The sequence below is a fragment of the Mycetomoellerius zeteki genome, unplaced genomic scaffold (genome assembly GCF_001594055.1).
Source record: "Mycetomoellerius zeteki isolate Tzet28-1 unplaced genomic scaffold, Tzet1.0 scaffold135, whole genome shotgun sequence".
In the NCBI taxonomy this organism is placed as follows: Eukaryota; Metazoa; Arthropoda; class Insecta; order Hymenoptera; family Formicidae; genus Mycetomoellerius; species Mycetomoellerius zeteki.
Window position 1 is genome coordinate 5,072,856 of NW_017256287.1, and position 23,298 is coordinate 5,096,153.

The 23,298-nt window shown below is 37.0% G+C and overlaps 1 protein-coding gene across 1 annotated transcript; it reads right to left on the minus strand.

Moving 5' to 3' along the window:
* Positions 1-399: 399 nt before the first annotated feature.
* wg (Wnt family member 1 wingless) lies at positions 400-22,734 on the minus strand. The gene is made up of 4 exons (XM_018461916.1): positions 22,281-22,734; positions 12,090-12,349; positions 1,406-1,680; positions 400-1,100 (listed from the first exon to the last, which is right to left on the minus strand). Exons 1-4 carry the CDS (start codon positions 22,379-22,381, stop codon positions 543-545), a joined length of 1,194 nt encoding a protein of 397 aa, XP_018317418.1. The 5' UTR covers positions 22,382-22,734; the 3' UTR covers positions 400-542.
* Between the last annotated feature and the right edge of the window lie 564 nt (positions 22,735-23,298).

Consider the following 23,298-nt stretch of genomic DNA (forward strand, 5'->3'; position numbering starts at 1 on the left):
ATTATGGGGGCAGTGATGGATCAGTCTGATCCTCATCAGTGAATAGCGAGATAGTGAACCGGCGTTACGCAAGTATTTACGCTGGTATTTACATCGCGCTTCTACCGCATCCCACACAATCTTCCTATCTTAAAGCCTTAAAAATCTACGATCGCACGAACGCTTCTCACCATCTCAGTCTTTAATACGCGCGCGACGCAGCGTAATAAATATATGTGGTTCCGTTCGTTTCGCGTAATACTGAAGACGAGGAGATCCCGCGGGTTCACGCGGGAGACTCCACGACGACTTCGACCCCATCCGGCAAGACCCATGATAGGATCTCTCGAAACAGACCGTTGCGACAATCGTCTACGAGAGACTATCAGGATTCTTTAAATTAAAAGAAGTAGTCTCATCCCTTAAATTCATCAACGTATATGGTTACACAAGGAGATACTGCGAAAATAGGAAAAGTTCGAACTTTGATCGTTTGATCCTACACGAAGGTTGTCTCGAAGATGATCAAGATTACGAGATATCTTACGAAGAAGAATTTCTTTTCACAGACATGTGTGTATCGTCTTTTTCGTCCTACACAGCTGGCACTTGACTTCGCAGCACCAGTGGAAAGTGCAGGAGCACCTCTCGATTACCGTCACCTCCTGAGTTCTGTGACCCCTACCGCAGCACATTAGGTCGCAGCCATCAACGCCGATGCTCGTGTCGTTGCACTGTCGCCCGTGAGTGCCCAAAATGCCAAGTTTGGGATTCTTCTCGCAGAATGGCGGCGATGGCTCCACATAGACCAGATCCTTCTGCCCGGGTGGCTTATGCTCCGGATTGTATGGCTTCAGCTGGAAATTGTAGCGCTGCCGACGTCCGAGACCATCACGATGCTGATGCACGGAGTTGCTCGCCGAGTTGCTGGTGATAGCATTGTTGGTAACGCGCGCTCGTTCTGAGTTACTGACCATTACCCGAGAAGCACCGTCGAAACGATCCTTCAAGTTATCGCCGACCACGCGGAAATTCGGCAGCCGCATCCAGCAGGTCTTTACCGTGCACGAGCCGGACATACCGTGACACTTGCATTCCTGACGCATCTCCGAAGTCACGTGCTGTAATGAGAGAGGCGAAGTCCTTGTAATTTTTCTTTGCAATTAAAATTAATAATATTCACGATGATCTTAACTTTCTCATCTTGCGATGAATGGTTTATTGCGGATTAATTATTTTGTTCAACACAAATATGCCAACACATAAAATAGCAGGATGTAAATGAATTTCGAATATCCAGATTAAATATGAATATCCCGTTTTTTATCTGAATTTAAATCACAAATGAAATATTTAGGAGAGTAACTTTAACATTTTCATTCTTTTCTTTTATATATTTAAATAAAATGAAATTGAAAAAGCTTACTGCTCTGCCGGCCTCATTGTTATGTAGATTCATCTTCTCGCGGAGATTTCGGCCACGTTCGCCAGTATCGACGAATTCGCGAGAAAATCTGAAGCCATATCCAATGTTATCCGAGCAACCACCCCATTCCCAATCTCGAACGGCAGCTGATACGCGTGATTGGTGAGTGTAATCACAGGAACACGATTGAATGCTGCCTTCGCTACATGCCCTAGCGATACTGTGAGTCACTGCTGCACTCGTGATGGCGTAGATGAAAGCAGTCTCTCGACATCCTGTAAAAAAATCACGGAAAATTCACGATGCGCGCCGTGTTGGAAACTAAATTCCTCCTTCAGCGCATGGAAAATGCGAAAACGCAGATTCAAATTCTGCTAAAATCAACTATTACACGTATTATTGCTTTTATTATAAACATTGCATCGTTAAATCTTTCAGTTTTTAATTTTATTTGTTCAGTATAATATTCTTGAATATTTCTGATAAAAATAAACCCTCAGTAAGTATTTTTTTATTTTCTAAGTGTGACGGATTTAAGTGTGATGAAATGTTAATTTTCTTCTTGATAGTTATCAATATTTTTCTACTGGTCGGGAGTGCTGACAAAACTTTCACGGTGTTTGGTCGCGTAGGAGGTGAGTGGTGACGTCAGGCAACGTCTCAATCCTTCGCGAGAGACTACCTGCGCGAGAAGTTCTCGCAGGTGGAAGCGAGGGAGAACAGGAGTGTGCATAAGAGAGAACGACAAGAAGAACGACAGAGGAAGAGAAGGAGAAAGATAGGGCGAGAGGTAAAAGACGGTACGTGACCTTAACCCTGAGTGGGCTGACCTGAAGCACCTCAACCTTATCTGCATAAGGTGCAGGTGCGTGCCGGCTCCTTTTGTGCCGGTGAAGATATCGTGCGAGAGAAGAGCGGACGAAACAATTTCATAAATTGCGAGCTCGCACCATTCCGAGACAGTGTTACATTGTCCCATTAGTGTAAAAATATTACGTGGTGTTCTACATTTTTAAGTTAAATTTTATTAAGTTAATTATTTTAATTAATTTTTGTTATTTATAAATATCTTTTTATTTAATTAAAACATAATAATGAATTTAAGGAGAGAGCGAAATATAATACAATATAATAATACCTCTATACATCTTAAAGTGATTTATTAGATACATTTCCATATATGAGACATTTTTATAAAATAATAACTAAATCATATCTGACATAAATTATTGAACGTTGTATAGAGAGGTAAAAGCTAAGGGGATTAGAAAGTTTGTAGCATTTTCTATTTAAGCTGCCTATTCTAAGCTACTTCTTCAGAGTGATCGACTACAAGTCAATGGGAAACTTTCCTCGGTCGATTAAATGCGCGTGCGTATCGAAATGATAGAATCCGTAAAATTGAACAAGAATAAGATGTTAAACGATTCAACAACGGATCAACGATGGAACGATGGTATCGTCCGCAACGAAGCATCCTGGGTTCGAAATTCTAGATTCGTTACGAGTCTTTTACGTTAGGACAGTGACATCTCGAGCTCTCTTCTTAACAGTAGTGAGCATTGAGAACAGATAGAACGTGATCGAACAAAATCATAGAAGAAAGAGAAGAAGGAGAAAAATGAGTGACGATTTTTTTTAATATTAATGCAGAGTTAGCGTTGGCGGAAGTGGGAAGGCAGGTGCGTTGAAGAAAAGCAGAAAGATTTATGCCGTTACACGGCTCGTTGTTACGGTGAATCCTTGCCCTATTTCCTCTCTCATCCTAAATTCGATCAGTTCCAGATATTATTTATCATAATGTCAGACTACCATGACTGAACGGATTACACCGTTAGTAATCGCGTTGCCTTCTAGTCGAGACGTTCTCGCGTGATTCTAAAGACTAACAATGAGCTGAGAGCATGAAAGTGTCACAAATTCGTTTAACAAGGATAGCTGAGGAGATCAATTTGTCGAGTAGACAGGAAGATCTCTTCCTGTCTACTCGACAGATATGGCTACGTGTTGTAACATAGCATTTGCTAATTATTTAGCATTCCTTCGACGAAACTATTCAATTTCAAGACTTTCCTATTGTTATTGAGACATAAAAAATTGCAAATTTATTTTCTTGCGATTTTCTTTACTTGAAGAAAATAAATTTTGTCATTCTATTATTGATGTAATCTTTTCTGTTGGTGCTTTACAGTATTTATTTGTATTTTATGTGCATTCCTTTGTCTATTTTAGAAAAGGAAACAAAGAAAAGAAGAAGAATGAAGAGAAAGAAAAGATTTGTTGCAGAATAAAAATAGATTTGTTACTCTCTAAATTTTTCGGAGTGAAATGTCACTTTAAAGTGTGAAAATCGATTTAATCTTGAAAAAAAAGCTCAATTTTCAATCTTTAAAAGTGAACAGGTCATTCTAAAAGTTTTAGAGAGTTTCTCTTTTTTCCTTTCCTATTTCTCTTTTTTCCCTTTTTTTAGATATACGAAGCCATAGTGCTTGTTGAATCATGTCTTAAGAACGTGGGTTAATTATTTGCAACGAACGCCCTTGATAAACTCATTGCCTCGTCATGGATTTTGTGATTCGTGGAAACCAATCCATTCGATTTTTCTTGGTTTTTACAGGATTTATGATTTTCAAACAATCGGACCGTCACTCGTAGATAAGCGAGTCGCGGTCTTGTTTCTTGAAGGCTCGGAAATATACTGTTATCGGCATGCGCGAGGTCATAGAAGAACGAAACGATGGAAGAATGTGTGAGAAGTGAGAGAAAGAATGCGACGCGGTGAAAGATACAGTGTGAGGAAAGTTCAGATGAAGGATAAAAAGCGCGACTCGATAATCTCCCGGTACAGCAATTGTTTGCCGTCAACGAAGCGAGTACATCATTCTCGCTTGTTCCGCGTACGATAAATAGTTCGACGGCGGTTTTATCGACTCGTTCAAATAGTATGAGCAAGTTAGAGGTGCAGTCAGAGTGTACCCGCAGGGTAAACACGCGCGCATACATCGAGTTCCTTACGTCGTACTCGCGTACTGGTTGGGAATCTGTCTCTTCAACCCGGCAGTCGGGACAGATTTAGGAACAATGGACAGATCCGAAATATTTTGAAAGCGTTTTATGTAGTCTTGCAAGACAATTTTTTTCTAGCTAGATATGTCAATTATATGTCGCCATATTTTTGATTGCGATGATATATTTTTTGTTAATAAAAAGGAATTAATAAAAAAGAATTAATTCAGTTAAGTATCTTATATTAAATTCTTATTTTAAATGATTTCTTTAAATCGACAAATTCAAATGACAATAATCCTATTATCAATACAGCAAAACTCTATTATCTATTAAATTATTGCAAGAAATTGTTGTTACGAGACTATAATGTATACTCTCTAAAAATTTTAGAGTGACTCTCATTCTTAAAGATTGAAAAGTGAGCTACTCTTATTCAAAACTGGCGGAATTTTTACTCCTTAAAGTGAGATTTCACTTCAAAGAATTTAAAGTATTTTAGATTCGTATCATCAAGTTTACAGACTATTTGATAATTCTGGTTTGAAAAAAATTAGTACCGATACTAGGGTATAAGTTTTATTATGAAAGGTTGGTACAGTTCGTCGGACGAACAGTTGGCCTTTCGATGTAGATCCCCTCGATGAAGCATATAGAGTATCTATAGAGCAAAAAGCCGCGATCTCCGCGACCACATCGTTTTCGAGATTGTCCTAAGCGGCATCGTCGCGCATCTTTACGAGGGACATTTGCGTCTCGGCTAAAATTCCACAGAGATAAAATCGTTAGGAATTATTGCTACTGTCGCGGCCCGAGTACCTGTCAGGAGACAGAACGAGTTATGGTGTAACCACCTACACGTGGAATCTAAAACGACGTACTGACGATGGTGGTCCTCGACGATATCGGCGACGTGATGATTTATGTAGATGTGTCGTAATACAGCCATTAGACATGAGATGGTAGTCCGTGATGTCAAGTGATAGGCTGGATGTAAAATCGCTTACAATGATTCATTACGAATGTTATAAAGAACAGAAAGATGGATTTATTACTTGCACTGAGAGAGAGATTGCCATTTCAGCAACTTAAGATGTCAATGTAAAGAAAAATGCGAGTTTAAAAAAGCGTTTGGCTTTAAAAACGATTTTCACTCTTAATAGACGTGCAGAAAATTAAATTGTTCATTCAAGAACGTTGCGATTTATTGTCATATTTAAATGAGAGTAATATCAACATATTTGTTACTATATATTATTTTTAAAAGTTTCAATAATTTAACATCTTTAGACATTATATTCAAAATATTACAAAATTTTATCATATCTAAAAAATATATATTTTTTAATTTTATCTTTAATATATTTGTGAACGATGTTTCTTGATATACGGTGACAAAGTATCTCCGACGACCTTACGAATGATCGCGGTGACAACTCGGCCAGACTCGAAAATAAGAAAGGCAAAGGGTAGCGAAGAACAGGCAGAACAGTCCTGAGGAACTCGAAGACCGTGGAATAACACAGAGCGCCATATAGACCCGCGGGAACGAGTGTGGGCTTGCAGGGCCCCGTGGAAGCAAACAAGATGTAAAAATCACGCGAGGCCCATTGGATCACGGCTCACGTTTTCGCAAGAAACCGTGGCGTGCCGTCGACACATGTAGCCCATCATAGGCCACGATTTATGGTCGTGGCAAAAAGCGGCCGATGTCGCCATATAAGACGCGTCCTGCACGCATCGGACAGATATTGATTAAATTTATCCTGTAAATGGATTACGTCGATATTACAACTTATGGCGAAGATATTTGAAACATGTCACGATCTCATATAGTCTGAATTTATCATGAAGATAAGATTACGAACGTATGTCCATCTTGGAAAAAGATCGAGAATATCTGCACGATTAAGATTGTGCGAATTCATTAATTCGTTGCCAAAAAAAGATGGCTCGGATTTTAACGTTGTGTAATGTGTGGCTCTCAGGAATAACGTAATTAATTGGTAAAAAGAGTTCGAAATTTGTTACGGATTTCCGCTCTGTATGATAAAAGTTCTTTGTGGCTCTTCCTTTTCTCGCGCTTTACAATTTGCCTTCTGTTGAAACTCGTGCTATAATAGAATCATGAAGGCGAAATGCAAACCGCGCAGAGCTGCAACGTCATTTCGTGGGATAGGGTACAGGTCCGTAACTAATCGCGAACTTCTTTCGCTGATTGGTTGCCTCATTGATAGAGCATAGCCGGAAAGAAAGATGATTATTTGCATATTATGTGTTGATCAAGATTGAAACCATTCTTATATTCGTCATTTCACTGGTTACATACTAAATTTTATTAGGTATTTATACAGAACAATTTTATTAAAGTATCTACAAATTTAAATAGATCCGATTTAAATAGACCTAAAAATAGTAGATCATCAAAATAATTACGTAGAAAACTCAAGCATGATAAGCAACGTTGCAAAAAGTTTTAACAACAAACTTGATCGTTACATGTTTGTTCTTACATAATTATTTTAACTGTCTAATAAAATTATTTTCAAATTTATACCTATCTAAATTTTTAAATACTTTACCAAAAATAGTTATTTCTATGTATATATTTTAAACTATTATTCTATAATTTTATTTTTATTTCCTGAGTTTTTAATTACATTAAAACTATTGTACATGAATGAGAGAGTTTGTCTGTCACCGACGACGTGGTTGTTCTTTTTTCTCGCGATTCTAATCGAACTACTTCGGTTGTTATAATCAAAAATAATCTGGGAGAGGAAGAAACAGTGTTATGCGCCCGATACGGCAGAGTCTTCGCAGTTTACCGAGCAATTAGGCTGCGAGGCTTGCTTTTGCGAGCCACGGTGTGTGCCGAAGAGAAGGAAGATGCGGAGGTACGAGAGAAAGCCGCGAGAGAAAGGAGCAGAAGAGGAGTTGGATGAAACGAGATGGAGAACGGTGGAAGGCAAGGGTACCAATGCGGTAGGTGGCTCTTGGCGGCGAAATGATTACAGGCCGCGAACGCACTCACTACCAGCTATAATATCGAGTACAAACGCAACCAAAAGTATCGGAGTCAAGTCTCCGAAAATCTTCTCGCGCACAGATCTCCGGCTCAACATTAATTCCCATCACTTTTTTTATATACGCAATGATTACATATTATTTAAATTCAAATGTCGTACATATTCAATTTTCGTGTTACCCGATGTCGACAAAAGTTTCAGATCGTATACATGTTAATCGACATCGTGTTTTTTATCAAATCGTTAATCGTCCGTTTCCACACTGACACATGAATACATTAAGTCTTACTCGCTCATTATTAAAAATTCCAGCCTGGATTGACAACTTGTTTCGTACTTAATAATTATTCGCGTCGAGTAAATTAACGTCCATACAGAGTACCTTATATCCTCTAACTTAGTACTTCTATTTCTCAATTAACAGCTCAAAACGTACATAAATTTTTTTAAAAAACTAAATATAAAACGTGAATCTCTACATGACTTTCCTGTTTCTTACCACAATAATATATATATTCGCGACGAAATGTCACGCAACACCCGGTAATATTAACGTGAGACCAATACGACGCAATAGATTCGTGTTATCCTGCTCGGAAATCTGTATGTCGCTATTCTACTCTCACAGTTTATATTTCCGACATGACTGTAGACAGTTTGAGTGATAATCCGGAAACGACCGTTTAAGCCGGTGTTCGACTACGAGTTCTTTCCGGACCCCCTTTTCGATCTCCTCGAATGCGACAAGTACGCGAGTGCATTACCGGTAGTTGATAGCGATCTGCGTTTCCCTTATGCCAGCGCAGTGAAGATCAAATCTCGAGAGGATCCATACGAGGACAAAGAAGATATATATAAGAAGCGAGAGCGGCAGTGAGAAGAGCGGAGAAAACTGGTCCGCGCTCATACGGGGCGATGAAGACGAAAAGGTGAAAGGTCGAAGGCCCTGTCTCGTGGAAGTTGCGAGCGATCCTGCAGATTGTTATGGAAAACGGAAAAAAGCAAAGCGTACCGAAATTTATCGCGGTAATCTATTACAAAATAGTTAAGTTTCGTTACTTTTGCGTGCAAAAATAAAATCAATCAATTATCACGCGTTTTTATATATATATATATATATATATAATATATTTGCGTAGATCTCTACAGTATATTTTATATGGGATATAAAGAAAGAGCGCCACGCGCTTTTCCTTCTTTAACTTGCGTGAATTTGCGGTTAAATTCTATTTATGTTCATTTTTATCAATGTAGATTAACTTTGATCTCTCAGTTTAATTTACTTTTTATCCTTTTTTAGTTTTAAGAATTAAAAAAGATAAAGAGTACATTAAACTGAGAAATCTGTATTGATAGAAATGGATATTATATATTCTCATAAATGTTCTATAGCGTCTATTAGACTTTATCTAATTTGCGCAATAGATTGGTGAACGTAATCATGACAGGTTTTTCGCGCGCATCAAATTAATACCTCTCACAATGGTTATTTAATCTCGACAGGAATAACATTACGATCGATCTTTAAACCGCGTGACGCGCTTTTGTATCTCACGATTTATACGTAATCATTTTCTACCCGCTCCTGACAGAACAATGTATCATAGAAGTGCGAAGCGAATGTAAAAATGGATTCTCGTCCCCAACGGCGTTATTATCCGTGAGTGGCTTTCTCGGGACTTGATTAACACGTCAAGCGTTATGGATGCCACATGGCGCTCTCACTTTTTCGTTTACAGGTGTCATATAAATGCCGCACGTTATATATACCGTGAGGCGCCTGTTCAATTTACGAAATTTCTAATAGCTCCTACGCCTCGTCTTTATCCCCTAATGGCCGCGAAGTAAAGTAATAATGCATGAGATTGTATAACTCTTTAAATAATATTTCTGATGCGTATGCAAAAAAGATCCGCATTAATGCACTGAATGTATTCTAGTACATCAGCTTTTTTACGAACGCTTTCGTAGAACCCCCGCAAAATACTTGAAACGAGCGTAGACTTCATAAATTCTACCATACTCAATAATATCCCATCAAGAAGATACTTAAACTTTCGAAGCTGACGCCCAAAATTTGTAACATATTTATTGATATACTGATGTTTTACAGACCCATTTAATTTATCCATTTAATGTATGTTAATTAAAAGGCACTAATTAATTTCAAGGAATTAAAATGACATAATTCGTATAAAAATGAATATTAAGTATATTTTAACAAAAATAATCCAAATTTGTAAATGAAACATAACGTAATGAAACATGAAGAAATGTGTAACATTAGAGAAAAAAAAACAAAGAAAGATATACTTAAGAAAGAAAGACAAAACATATAAAAAAAATTTAATTGTTTCACATTTTAGACAAAGAGATTTATAAATGAGTGGGTCCAATAGACCCATCTTTACTTTCGGAAGGTTAAGAAGCAACAAGGTCAAGAAGCTTGTAATATATTGCTATAAAGGTAACCTCAAAGTATTCTCATATAGAATAGTTAATCATTTTTAGTACGTTGGCGACAAATGCATTGTAATAACGAGTGAATATAATCGGAGGGTGAATTGGAAATAAGGGTGTTAGGATACACGGAAGATACGAATCTATCTGCAACTAGATACCGGTGTTAGTCGCAGACGCACCAGAGGGAACATCTCGTATTAACCGCTAATCCTCGTCACCCTATTGCGACGTTACGATCGTTTCGTGTTGCAATGTTGCAATGAAACATGTCTCTGGGCGTCGAAGCGTGCGTGTTACAGGCTCATGAAAATAACGCGTAAGCTACTTTCTCGCTCTCTACCCTTTTCCTCTCTTTTTTCCCTTTTTCTTTCTGTCTCTCTCTCTCTTTCTCTCTTTGCACCGTGTACTTCTTTTAGTTTTACTAAGTGGCCATATGGGGACATTCGACATAATGGGGTGGGAGCGGCTCGAGCGAAAAAGCTCGGCTTACAATCGCCTCGACGAGATCTAAAAGAGCCGCAGGGGAGCCAGAACTGGTACGAGAAGGTCCATTATCAGGTTGCAAAACATACATCTGGCCGGTGAGGGCACGTGCCCGGGGCCTTCGGACGAAGGGCACGCCTCCTAAAGCCCCCCTTGCCCTCTCTTCGCTCCTCGCCCAGGCATCATCGTGCCCTCGTCCTTCTAACCCCACGACGACTTCGAGCCTTCGCGCTCTATGAACTCGATCTATGCGATCGCGCGTTCGCATTCGAACGAGGTGTTAATGCGCCTTGTCGAAAGCACCGCGGGTGTCCGATCATGTTTTAAATAGAATAATATCAATACTCAGCGAATACAATTACTTATTATACTCAATAGTATTTCAAATATGTATACAAATTTTATGTAGAAAATATAAATTCGTAAAATAGAATTACATATTTATGTAACAAATGTTATCAAATATTATTTTGTTATTTAATTACAATTTAGATACGTTGAAATTATTAATTTTGTGTAATTGTATTATAATTTACGTATCATCTTTAATAAGTTTATATAAAATTGATTTAAATTTATAAGTATAATAAGTAAATTTGTAAGCGTCATCGTATAGTTGTGTATAATTGAGATAAAGTAAAGTTAAGAGAAGTATGATCCATTCGAAGTAATATGTTTTTCGGCCAGATAAGAGGCCAGTGATGTCGTTTTAAATTAGCTCTACATCCGCTGAAAAGTCTACGGCTTATCTCGAAGGTGTCGTTTGCTTAGCGATGACGCATTGCGATGACGAGATGACGACCTTATTACTTAATCTACCGAGTGTTACGAGACGTCTCGAGCCTGTGTTAACTTAAGCAAATCGACAGATTTGTCACTGGCAATCTTAACGACTATGATCGGACCTCTCTCTCTCTCTCTCTCTCTTGTTACTTATATCTCTCATTTCCTCCTTTGAAACTTGTTCCCAATGAATCTCTCTATTGGGGGAACACTGATTATATATTACGGCACCATAATATGTACTATCTTTTGAAAGATAACGTAGATTAAATATGTCTTAAGTTTGTATATATATGTCATTTTACTGTGATTTTTTGCGCAAAAACAAGAAACTTATTCCTTATTACTTCTTTAATAAATTTTATTTTAATGATTTAATTCTAGAACGCTATTGAGTGATACAGTAATGCTATATATATTGATACGTAAATTTTACATCCGAGGAAGTAGATCACTCTCTTAATTAATGTGATATAAGATTTTCACACTTTTAATAATAAAATATTTATAATCTAGATATTTTCATCGCTATATATATTTTCATCATAAATATACATTGATATATATATCTATGATATATAAATTTAAATAATCTAATTAGTAATTTAAAAGAAAATAAAAAATAAACGGATTATTAAATTTAATCCTGCTAATCGCTGAAAGCATGGTTTGACGCTCAATGACTTCGCTCACTTACACGTCAAATTTACATACAATAGCGTCCTAGAGTTAAACACATTGCTTTTTATGAAATTAATCAACGGAATTAACTATTTCTTGAATATAGTCGTATTAAATAGCATAATCGAGTAGACAAATTATAATAATCCTTTCGAAATAATTAATAATTCTCATTATTGTCATATGATAATTAATTCCCCATAGCATATATTATCAAACTTAATTCTTCATTTCCTTACCTCTGTCGACGATCTTGCCAAAAAGATTTTTCCCTCTTAGAAAATTTTTCGTCGAGCAATTCCATCGCCTGTTGCGAAACTGATGTTGACATTCGGCGATAGCTTGGTTCGCACCCCTTGACACTGCCATCAGTACTCCTGGATTCTCTCTAGCGAGCCTCCTCTGTTTTCTTCTTAGGGTAGCGTAGACCGGTTCCATGTGTATGGAACCTGCTGACATCGGTAAAAAATTGTTGGGTTCGCCTGCTTTTGCAATACCCCTAAAAAAATTAAAAAAACGACGTATTATTTTTTATATTCTTCATATTTTTAAATAAAATAAAACTCGTGACAAGAGACACTTACAACTAACAAAAATGGAAGTAATATATTATGTACAATAAAAATGACAAATAAAAGAAAAATAGATTTTACAGAAATATGGGAAGACATAGAGATAGAGAGACATAGAGACAAGAAAAAGGAGAAAGCGAAACATATATAAATATAAAGATTTGTTGAGAAAACCATTCTTTATAATTTGCCGAAAGAAACAGTCGAAAATGACTTTGGGTGCAACTATGAAGCCTCTATTCATCTCGAACACACAATTCTTTGGAGTTTCGTTGAAGGAAGAAGTAGACTTGGCTAACATCGAAGGAAGCAGGTTTTGATGGCATCGGGTAGACACGGAACATTAAGGACGTATTTTCAAACAGGGATCGTGTTAATGAAGAGCCTTTGAGTAAAATTACTCCCGTGATCCAGCGGTACGCAGTGCTCCCTTCGTCCGGGGGAGCGTAATCCCGATCGTATATCCTCGACACAAGCGTTAAAGTGCACATAGTATGCGTGCTTTCGTGAAATTATCAATTTATATGCAGCTGCGTTTGGCCGTGCTTAAGCTAGCTCCGGCCCCGGCGAAGAGCTTAATGCAATGCGATCGCTAGTAAATTCCCTTAATGAGCCTCTGTGTGTTCGTCCTGGCGAGCACCGTGCGCGTCGTTATCATGCTTGTCGCGTATTACATGACCGTCGTAATGTAACGCACAAGGTATCAGGCCATATCGCGCGAATAAATTTTAATTACGCGGCAATTCCGCGAATGATAATGCGCACCGTCATCCGCCGCGATTGCATTTGTCCTATTCGATCCACAAGAGCGACAGGTGCGATCGATCTGGTAGAGAAACAACTTCCAATTTGCGCTAAATAGAATTTTAATCAACATTCAATCTTTACTTATAAATATTTCATACACATACACACACATATATATATATATATCTCATTATATATCTTCTTCAAATTCTCTTCTTTAATTATTTATTTCTAAATGCAATTGCAGTTTTAAACAAATTTTTTTAAACCCTGCATTTAATTTGCTTAGAATTGCTGATATAGAAAAATTGAAAAAATGTTTAATTTGCAGAATGGATGCTTTTTATCTTCTTAGAGAATTATAATTTTAAAGTAATAACATCTATTCTGCGCATTGTGTGATTGTTTTAGAGACAGGGTTTTATATTTTTAAGTGTTCTTGATTTACAGGAATAAAGGAAACTCAAATTGTCCTTTATTAAAACTTTAAACGCAACTCTAAAAGATTGTATTTGATCCATTTTAGAAATTGTTTGTGGAACGTTTGAATAGATGTATAATATAAGTATAAAGTACCTTATATGGAGGTATTTAAACGTGCGAGTTAAACAGTAGTCATCACCGCGAAACGCCAATTTCGAGCGCAAAAAAGTGCGCTTTCTAGAAAGAACGGGCAGTGCGAGAAAGAATGGGGAGCGACGAAGGTGGATTAGCACGAAAGACGAAACTGGTTCATGTATCCATGGATTTATTATAAATTCCTTGACCAAATTTGAAGTTGATTTTTTTGGTAACGAAAATGTATAATGAAATGTTAACTACTAAAGAATTTATGCCTATCCTATAAAAAATTTCCACAACTTTCTCTATTCGTAATTTAAGATCAGAATTCTTTTTAAGTAAAACTTTGAAATGAAATGTAACTTTTTATATTAGTGAAACATTAAAATTTTCTAATATTAATTACTTATAATTGAAAAATTATTAATAATAGATCAATAATCGCTTTAAAAATATATATATTAATAATATATCTGTTTTATACTCGATAAAATCTGAGTGTTATGTTTGGACAGTGTAGTTCGGAGAAAGTACCCACCTTCTGATACACCCTGTATATATATAAATCAAGCTGCCGCGCGAGAGTGAAAGAACTTTCCAGCCTGTGAAAGAATTCGCATCTCGATCGATCGAACATCGCGCAGAAAAACGTTTAAATGCGTTCACGGTGTACCCTTCGTGGGAAGAGGGATGCGAGGACCCCCGAAGAAATGCTGGACCGCGCAAAATGCATACCGATCAGGTGCGGTAAGAAACTTTGTAACCCGCTCGGACACGAAATAATAAAAAAATTGATCGCAATTCGCAATTAAAGATGATTTAACTAGATACAAATATATTGATTTAAAACCATATTCACATTCTTATCAGAAATACGGTTATTAACCCGAACTGGAGCATAGTGATCCTAAGAATAATTTTATAAATAATGCTTTTTGAAAAAAATTTCAATGAGTATTTATGTCTAACAGGATTAAAAGTAATAAATTCTATCCAATAATATTGCATAATTAGATTTATTCTCATATCGGTCCAATTTTGTATTATAATAATATTTTATTTGTGTTTTCTAAACAGCCTTATACTACAAATTAAAAATGTATATAATTAAACCTGAAAAATTCCTAAAGAAAATAAAACAAAAAAATTTAATGGGTCCTAAAGATTTATATATTCCTTTGCCACAAAAAATATATACCTATATAAATAATGTGTTTCTGTTATTAATCATATATCATTTATAATATTATAGATATTTAAATTTGATCTTATAATATAATTCTCAAATGAAAGCTAGATTAGCGAATTTAATGCAAAACAGTACGGACACAATAATATTAAAGACGGTACAGTTGCAATAAAATGTTAATAAAACAATGATCACAAGCACTTCTCCTGGAAAGAACTCCAAACAGGATCGTAAACGTCCAATTTGACCGCGTGAAAAAGCAGCAAATGTGTCGGATATTTGTTGTTCTTTGATGGGAAACCGGGCGGGGGACGCTCATGCGATATCTTATTTAAAATAGCTCGTGCGTTCTAGGATCGGATCAGTCGTCGTCCGGCATAATAAACAGGTAATCACTGTCGCTGCGACTCCGTCGACGCTTCGTGGTCTGGACGGAAATTGAGGCTCTGACAGAAACCGGGCGTGGCGCCCACCGCGAAATGACTGTCATCCACCCGCCACCGAGATCTCTCGTTGACACTTCCGAGCGGGTTAAACAAACTCGCGTCGGAGTACGAGGTGGCAAACATGTGGCCCGATAAAAGAAGACGCTGGATTGTACCTTGACATTGAATCGGGAAGTGCATTCTGATTTACAGCGATGTATATGAAATTTAGAGCGATGCAAATATAACGGAGACGTAATAAAGGAGACATGAAATAATGCTTGGCGAGTCCAATGAACGAAAGGGATATGTCACTTGGTTTATAAACGAGTTGGAATGCGACGGTATCAAACACGTGGCTCAGAAAAGGAAGATGGAGAACGTAACGTCCCGGAAGACCACTTTCTCGTATCCACTTTAGGGCAAGAGATGTAAAAACAAGAGCACGGTAACGTACGAGAATCTCAGCACTGGAATTCTGTAAGTTTCAACGACGGTGTCGATATCGTTGTATTACATAGATTATTATATATGGTGAAAGAGAAGCGGAACAGTAATATCACCGATAATGTGTTATTAAAAATTACAGAATCCAGATGCAGGAAACGTAAACGTAACGCGTTGAAACGCGAGACAGTGGTCGATTAAACAAGATTATTATTGCGCGTATTGCGCGAATAAAGGAGAAGATAATAAACATAGAATTTAACGGTGCAACGTGCTTTCAACGACCATCGCGAGCCCCGTGCACGTCCGGAATGCACGCGGAACTCACATGGCGGTCCTTCGATTCGTCACGCGCGATCCGCGATCCTCGAACGGCCCGATGCGACGTAATGCACTCCACGCAACATCGACGACGGTGCAGCATACGATGCGCTCGCATACGATGCATTCAATAAGCGATGTCCATAAATAAGCCGCGCCGCGGACCGGTTAGGATATATCTATTGCTTGTAATTTACGTCGGGCTTGAAAAGCTTCAGGGACGACTCCTCCATCTCCTCCACCTTCGTACACTTTCTACCGCCAGACGATGGCCGAGACGAAAATAATTTATCGCCCCGGGACGAGAGAGGAACGGGGAAAGAGAAGGGCGAAGGGCAATAACGATCCCCCCAACGTCACGCGCTCGTAGTGACAAAAGAGTATATTAAATTCGCGCCGTTATCACAAAGTATCTGCAATATATCGCGTGCGTTTTAATGATCCACCGAATTTTCTTTAAAATCATACGAGATTTATATCAGAAGATTCGTCGTAAAGATCTATATCAGAATTCTTTGTAAAGAAAAATCAATTTAAGTATGCTTAGCGTTAACATTACACTCGCGTGGTTTTTTTTTAACTTGATTAGTCACGCGGAGTGTTTTTATCTTACACATTATTTTAATATTATATATGTCATTATACTCTTTAATGATTTACAATTAAATAAAGATTGATATAATATTCTATAATACACATCCTTTAAATAAAATTAATGCAATTCTTTTTAATTGTGTAACAATTTGTGTTAATATAAATGGTGTTACATATGTAAGGGAACTCTTGAATATTCCACGCGAGTAATGAAGGGTTAACCTAACATGATATTAAATAAATATGCATTTTTAGAATTCTTTTTTAATGTGACCAATTTCTATTCTTATGTTATTTTTCAATCTGCTTTCTAAAAAAAGTATGAAATTACATAAGAATCTGCATAGATTCACGTTAATTTGAATACTAAAAATCGTATTCTTTGCTGTTATATTCACACTGTCGAGGATCACCCAATCAAATAATCTCATCAAATGACAGGCTGTTGTTTATTTTCTATCAATTGTGGTGTAATTTATGGGATCCTATTGTTTATCTTAGAAGAGCTCACGCTCACAACACGATGACGCTATTTCAGTCTTATCCTTCGTGCGTGTTGCTCGTAGCTCTCAGACGAACAAACGCAGTTGCGTATTCAGAACTAAATTGATAGACTCACGCGATAAGATCCAAGAGATAAAAACGAGCAAAATATATATATATGACATTCCGACGGACTTAATTAAAGCGTAAGCGTGTGTATAGTAAATGATAGCTAATTGTAAACGGTTTCATTAATTCTTCATGTTGAGAAGTAAATGCTCAATGTGCCTTAGACCCGTGATGTTCTTGTTTGATCCTCTAAGTGAAGCTGTTGAAGCTCTAAGTGAACGCCTTTCCCTGCGTGTATCAACGTTCCTTTTCAGATCCTGACGTATGTCATTTCTAACGTAAGCCCGTCCATATCCAGAACGACAGCGCCGTGAATCAGGTCGAGATATCATGAATCACGACAGAGACGTCGCGTTTCCGATCGCGGAGCCCGACGACGTCTTTTTCATTCGGTCGACCGACTTCTCGTCTTTCTCATCGTAGAAGAGCCACGGGCTGTCACGGTCGCGTACCCCTCGCTCCTGATTGCCGTCCCTGCGGACCGTGTCGATAAATCGACCACACTTGAGATTACCGGTTCGCGATGAAAGCGATAGATATAATATTGTAACGATCATTCATTTGAAATATGAAACCTGAATGATTAATAACGAAGCTTTGAGCATCCCGTTTAGCATCTCATTTGTAGAATATTAGATATAACACCTTGTTTAATGAAGATACGGAACTCTTATCATAATTCCGCTCTTGTTAACGATGTGGATGATCGTTTAAGACAAGTTATATTTAAATATATGTAAAAATTACAAATTTCTTTTTTTTACATGGACTGCACAATAAATTAGATCTGTTTGCATCAAGTCGTATTTAAAAGTACGAGAAAAGTTATTTGTAAAAAAATCACAAATTTCTATTTTCTATATGCAAATTAGTGTGCCCGATGAATACAAAAATTTGTAATTGAGCTCCAAATTGTATTTATTCAAAATTATCACATTAAAAAAAATATAATTATATATTCATTCAAAATTTTGGGTTTTTAAAAAATATTTATTCACAAAAAACTGAATATTTAATGAGTATTCATATTCATTCAAACAAAATATAAACTGATAAAGAAAACTCCAATAAGCAATCGTTACCCTTTAACTTTCTGATAAAAAAGTGAATTTTATTTATTTTTGTCATTACAATATTCAAATTTTATGAAGGAAACTTAGAAATTTTGAAAAATATTTTAGAAAGCAATACATTTTTTATTTATAAATATCTATTTGATAGAGCGCCATACATATTCCGATATAATTCCGATTACAGTAATGTTATAAACATTTTATAAGATATCTTGGTCGTTCATTATGATTTGTGGACATTAAATTCTGAGATATATTATTTATTCCCAATAAAAATGTTTTTGTTTAATCTACAGGTTAAACAAGGACGCCCATCATATAGGTCGCGGTTTAAGCGCACGGTGTAATCGTAAGTCATTGTTTTTATAGATTTCTGTTTTCGCTTGCAGGCTTTGCAAGCTATGTGCAGATAATACAAATTAAAAGTGACTACGAAACGAAAATATTCATAATCATATTAAAAAAATATTCATTCAAAAGAAATGAAAAAGTATTTATTCGTTTCTTGACGAATAAAAAAGAAGTGTATTCGAATGAGTATTTTTATTCATTTTTTATTCATTTATTCGAATATTAGGTGTATTCACTGGACATACTAATGCAAATACACGATAAATTAGGTCTATTTGTGTCAAAATATACATATAGTTTAAGAAGAAGTTATTTTGCTTACATAAAGCAAATTTCGCACGACATGCTTCATATTATGATAAAGAATCTTCGGAATCTGTTGACATTGAAAAAGAAGAAATTTGTAGACTTTAATTTTGATATTCACAGAAAACTTGTTGCCAATAACTATATTTATACAATCTGTTCTCACGGCGGTGAAACAACTCTGACGATATGCGGCGACATACAAGAAAGATACCGCGGATACCATTTATAATAACGAAATTCGAGTGTGCCTTCGCGAAGATGGAAAAACGCGCAAGGTTTAATTAACGACGGTAAAAGTAATAATCTCGTCACGCTAGCAAGAGTTTTAAAAATACGGAAAGTCTCTATGCACTTTATGTCGCCACAAGGTGTAATTATTGCCCACGTCTACAATTAATCGTCACTATTAACACCAGATACGACCACCCACAATGCACGGCAAACGTATACCGAATCATGTGTATCGACTCTTAGCCGATCTACCGATCGTCATGGTTGTACCTGCTAATCGATTGATTTCTACATATCTCGAACCGATATGGATGATAGATTCGTGACATTCTCGATGTTTTCTTTCTCTTACTAATGTCTATTTCTTAAATCTTGGTTTAATCTTGGATTAAATCTTGATTTAATTTACTCTTTCTAATTTAATCCTTTTCTAATTCTTAGAATTAGAAAAAGATAAAAAGTAAATTAAACCAAGATTAAAATAAAGTTAAATTACATTGATAAAAACGAATGTAATTTATCTATCTTTCAGTTTGATACTATTTGACCATTTTTTTTCTGTAAAATATCTGTTTATGTATGCTGCTTTCTTTTAAATTAATCCTGCTGTTATAACGAATTTAGTTGAATGCACTGATGCCGTCGGACATATGCGTTTATATAGAATATAAATATAGAAACGAGTTAAACTTTCATATACTTTATTGTGCTGTTTGGTAAAATATGTATTTTATAATTAAAAAAATATTTGCATTTTATTTTTACATTCAGATTAAATCAGTGTATAATATTATAGTTTCGATATGCATCAATGCGTTCAACCAAATTCGCTATTAGTCTTTAATTACTAATGTTCCTAACCACAATTAACTTATCGCTAAAGAAGAACAAGATCATTGATTTATTGCCACACATTTTTTAAATTAAATAGTTGTGAAAAGTTTTCAAGTTCTGCTTGGTAAAGAACTACAAGATTTTGCTTTCCATTGTTCCAGTAGTGTATATCTTCGATAATGATCGAATGACTTATTTCACTTAACAATCTTCAATTAAAATTAAGGACATCGATCGAAACACTAAGTACCATGCGATATACAATTATGGCAAAATCGAGAATAAATATGTTTGTGTCTTTTTAATTGCTGACAAACGATAAACAATACATCACAGTTTGAACTGACTCAGTCATCGCGAGCAACGTGCGATCCGTCGGATCGTGTCGATGTATTTAATTTAGCGGAAATAATGAACAAATTGTTAAACCATCGTGCGAGGTTTACGCGGAAATGTATGAGTTCATGGCTGATATATCGTCGACGATTTATGTTATAGGTGGATATTCGCCGTAGTTATCTCGCAGGATAGCATGCGAACACGAGCTCTCGATCGCGCGCGTTATTTATGATCGGATCTAATGAAGTTAGTCATTATCTAACACATATCGTGTGCAAGAAACCGCGAAACGAAACGTGGAGTTAGAATTATGATTAATGAATTAATAACGACATGGTGGTCACGCGCGTAAACAACGTTGCTCCCGCGATTAGCGCGATAAATGCAGGGGCAGACAGGTGTTAATGCGTGCGCGCACGAGCGAACACCGTAGTAATTAATGCACGAAGGTCAATTCGATTCATGCGGAGAATTATATTTTAATTGGAAGAAACTACGTCGAATACGGCGGTAAAGGAAGAAGTGCGAGAGACGGTATTGATCCTGCGAGACATCTCTTCATGATGTATTTTTGTACATGCTGCCATTTAGCCAGTTTTTGAGAAATGTGTTAGATGTGTGCAGAAGAAAGTATAGATGTAAAGCAGAAAAAGAATTTTATATGTCAAAATGTATATAATTTCGATTACTTTTAGGAAGGTATAAAGTTCTAAAAGTATAAAAGGCTTTGATGAACCGAGAGATTATATATTTATATTTTATATAAATATGTATTTTATATAAAATTTTGTCCTTCTGACATTTTTTGTTACTTCTATTTCAGAATTCTTCAAAGTAAAAAAGGTAACATCGTATATCTCTACCTTTCCTTTTCATTTGAACTTTTGCTGTGCAAATAATTGAAGTTTTTTATTTAAATCGATAAATAAATTCTCAACCTTTTTTTGACGAGAGATTAATCAATAAAAGTAGTAATTAAGAGCGAAAACAAGCGAAAGAACGATAGAGAAATTTCAATTTCCATGCTGGTGCAAACTGGTCAAAGATCAAGGGCAGATCCACGTGGAACTGATTCTTCCAACGCGATTTTTATTCCGATGATTCAGCGATTGCAATAATGATCTTAATTAATGCTTAATCGTTAGCTGTGACGTCAACATTTATGAGAGGAAAAATCTTCAAGATCCAGTAATAGAGCCATAAGAAAATTTTTTCTTATTATTTATTAAAAATACTAGGTCAAGTTTATCCCTATACGTATAATTTGCATGCATTTCAATTCGAATCATATAAATTCGTAATCATTAAGTATTGTCATTAGCTATAACAAAAAGAATAATATAAATGAATAATGTGATTCGAATGGGTTAGTGAGAAAATGAGATTTTCTCTCTCTCTCTCTCTCTCTCTATCAAGGAAAATTGAGTATTTTATAGATTTTCATTCCCTTGATGATTATTTCAATATATATTAACTTCAATATTCTTTATTAATAATCCATGCAACAATAAATAAGAAATTAAAGAAATTTCTATAATATAAAATATGTAATTCTAACACATACGATATGTCCTTTTCCTGACTAGTCCCTCCGATTATTTAAGTCCATTCAATGACTTTGTCAACAGGTCTATTAACCATTCAGTGCAACCATAATTTATTTCAAAAAAAACTTCGCGCGCTAATGCCGGCGATAAAATATTTTACGACGCGGTGTATTTACAAGCGTGCGTTCGTGGAGAGAAAGGACAAGACGAAACAGGAATTCGACTATATACTGAAGGTGTATTAAAATAAAACTCCACGCTCGCTCCCTGATACTCACCACCACGTGGATCCCCTGCCGCGATTTTTGTTCCTGGTGATCTCCTCCAGCGACGCGTGCACCGTCACCGAGAGCACGGTGAGAAACATCCAGAGCCTCATCTTCCGGCGTGTGTCTCGCGTGTCTCGTAATCGCAGAATGTCCCGCGTGCAAATCCGCTCTTGTCGTTTCTTATCGTTGATCAAGGGTTAACACCGTGCACTATCACTGAACGAACATCTTCTCGCGATACTCACGTTCTTGATACTTCGTCGACGTGAACTTGGATCCTTCTCGAATCGCACTCACGGGGTCATGCGCATGACCCCGACGCTAATCGCTTGATAAGATCGTCCTGGGATTTAAGCGCGATCCTTCCGGGGTGTTTCGATAACGGTCACTGATCACCGCATCACCCTCATGAAATCGACGTTCGGCGAACCGTATCGGAGCTGGCCAACTGGTTATCGAGCGAAGAAATGTAACCGTCTATCTCTCTGCAACTACTTCCGTGCACTGATCTGGAAAGCTATCTCCCTATAATCTGCCGTTTTGCGTTAGGCCAAGTGTTCCTTACGAGACTTGTCAAAATGTCCGTTGTATCTGGCAAGATACACACCGTGACGTTTAGTCGTTGACGATCCTGTTGCTGACTGTCACTGCAGGGCGATGTGTGTGAACCGCACCACGAAAATTCACCCCTCCCGAAAGGCCCTTCTCGAAGGGTGGGTGTCACCCTTCGAGAGCGTGCGACCGAGCGATTAGTGGTGGGAGAGAAAGACGGACGACGATCGGGCACACAAAATGGCTCGAAAAGGTCTTATACCTGCCAACCCTCTGGGATGCTGTGTGTCGGACCGCCAACCGTTTGCTTAGGATCAGGTAAAGCACCCAGATTTGGAAACGCCACCGGAGCCGGCGTCTTTTGGGCTTCTCGCCTAATCTCTCTCAGGGGTGACGTATACGCGTGCCGTGTTCTGCTCCTTCCGTTTCGTTCATCCGTCGACCGTCCGTGCCAACTCTTTGCTTCTTCGATGGG

Coding starts and splice junctions, on each gene's coding strand:
- wg (XM_018461916.1), bottom strand. CDS start 22,381: ATGAGGCTCTGGATGTTTCTCACCGTGCTCTCGGTGACGGTGCACGCG. Junction 12,350..22,280: donor GGCAGGGGATCCACGTGGTG/GTGAGTATCAGG, acceptor TAATTTTTTTAG/GGGTATTGCAAAAGCAGGCG. Junction 1,681..12,089: donor TGGCAAGATCGTCGACAGAG/GTAAGGAAATGA, acceptor ATTTTTTTACAG/GATGTCGAGAGACTGCTTTC.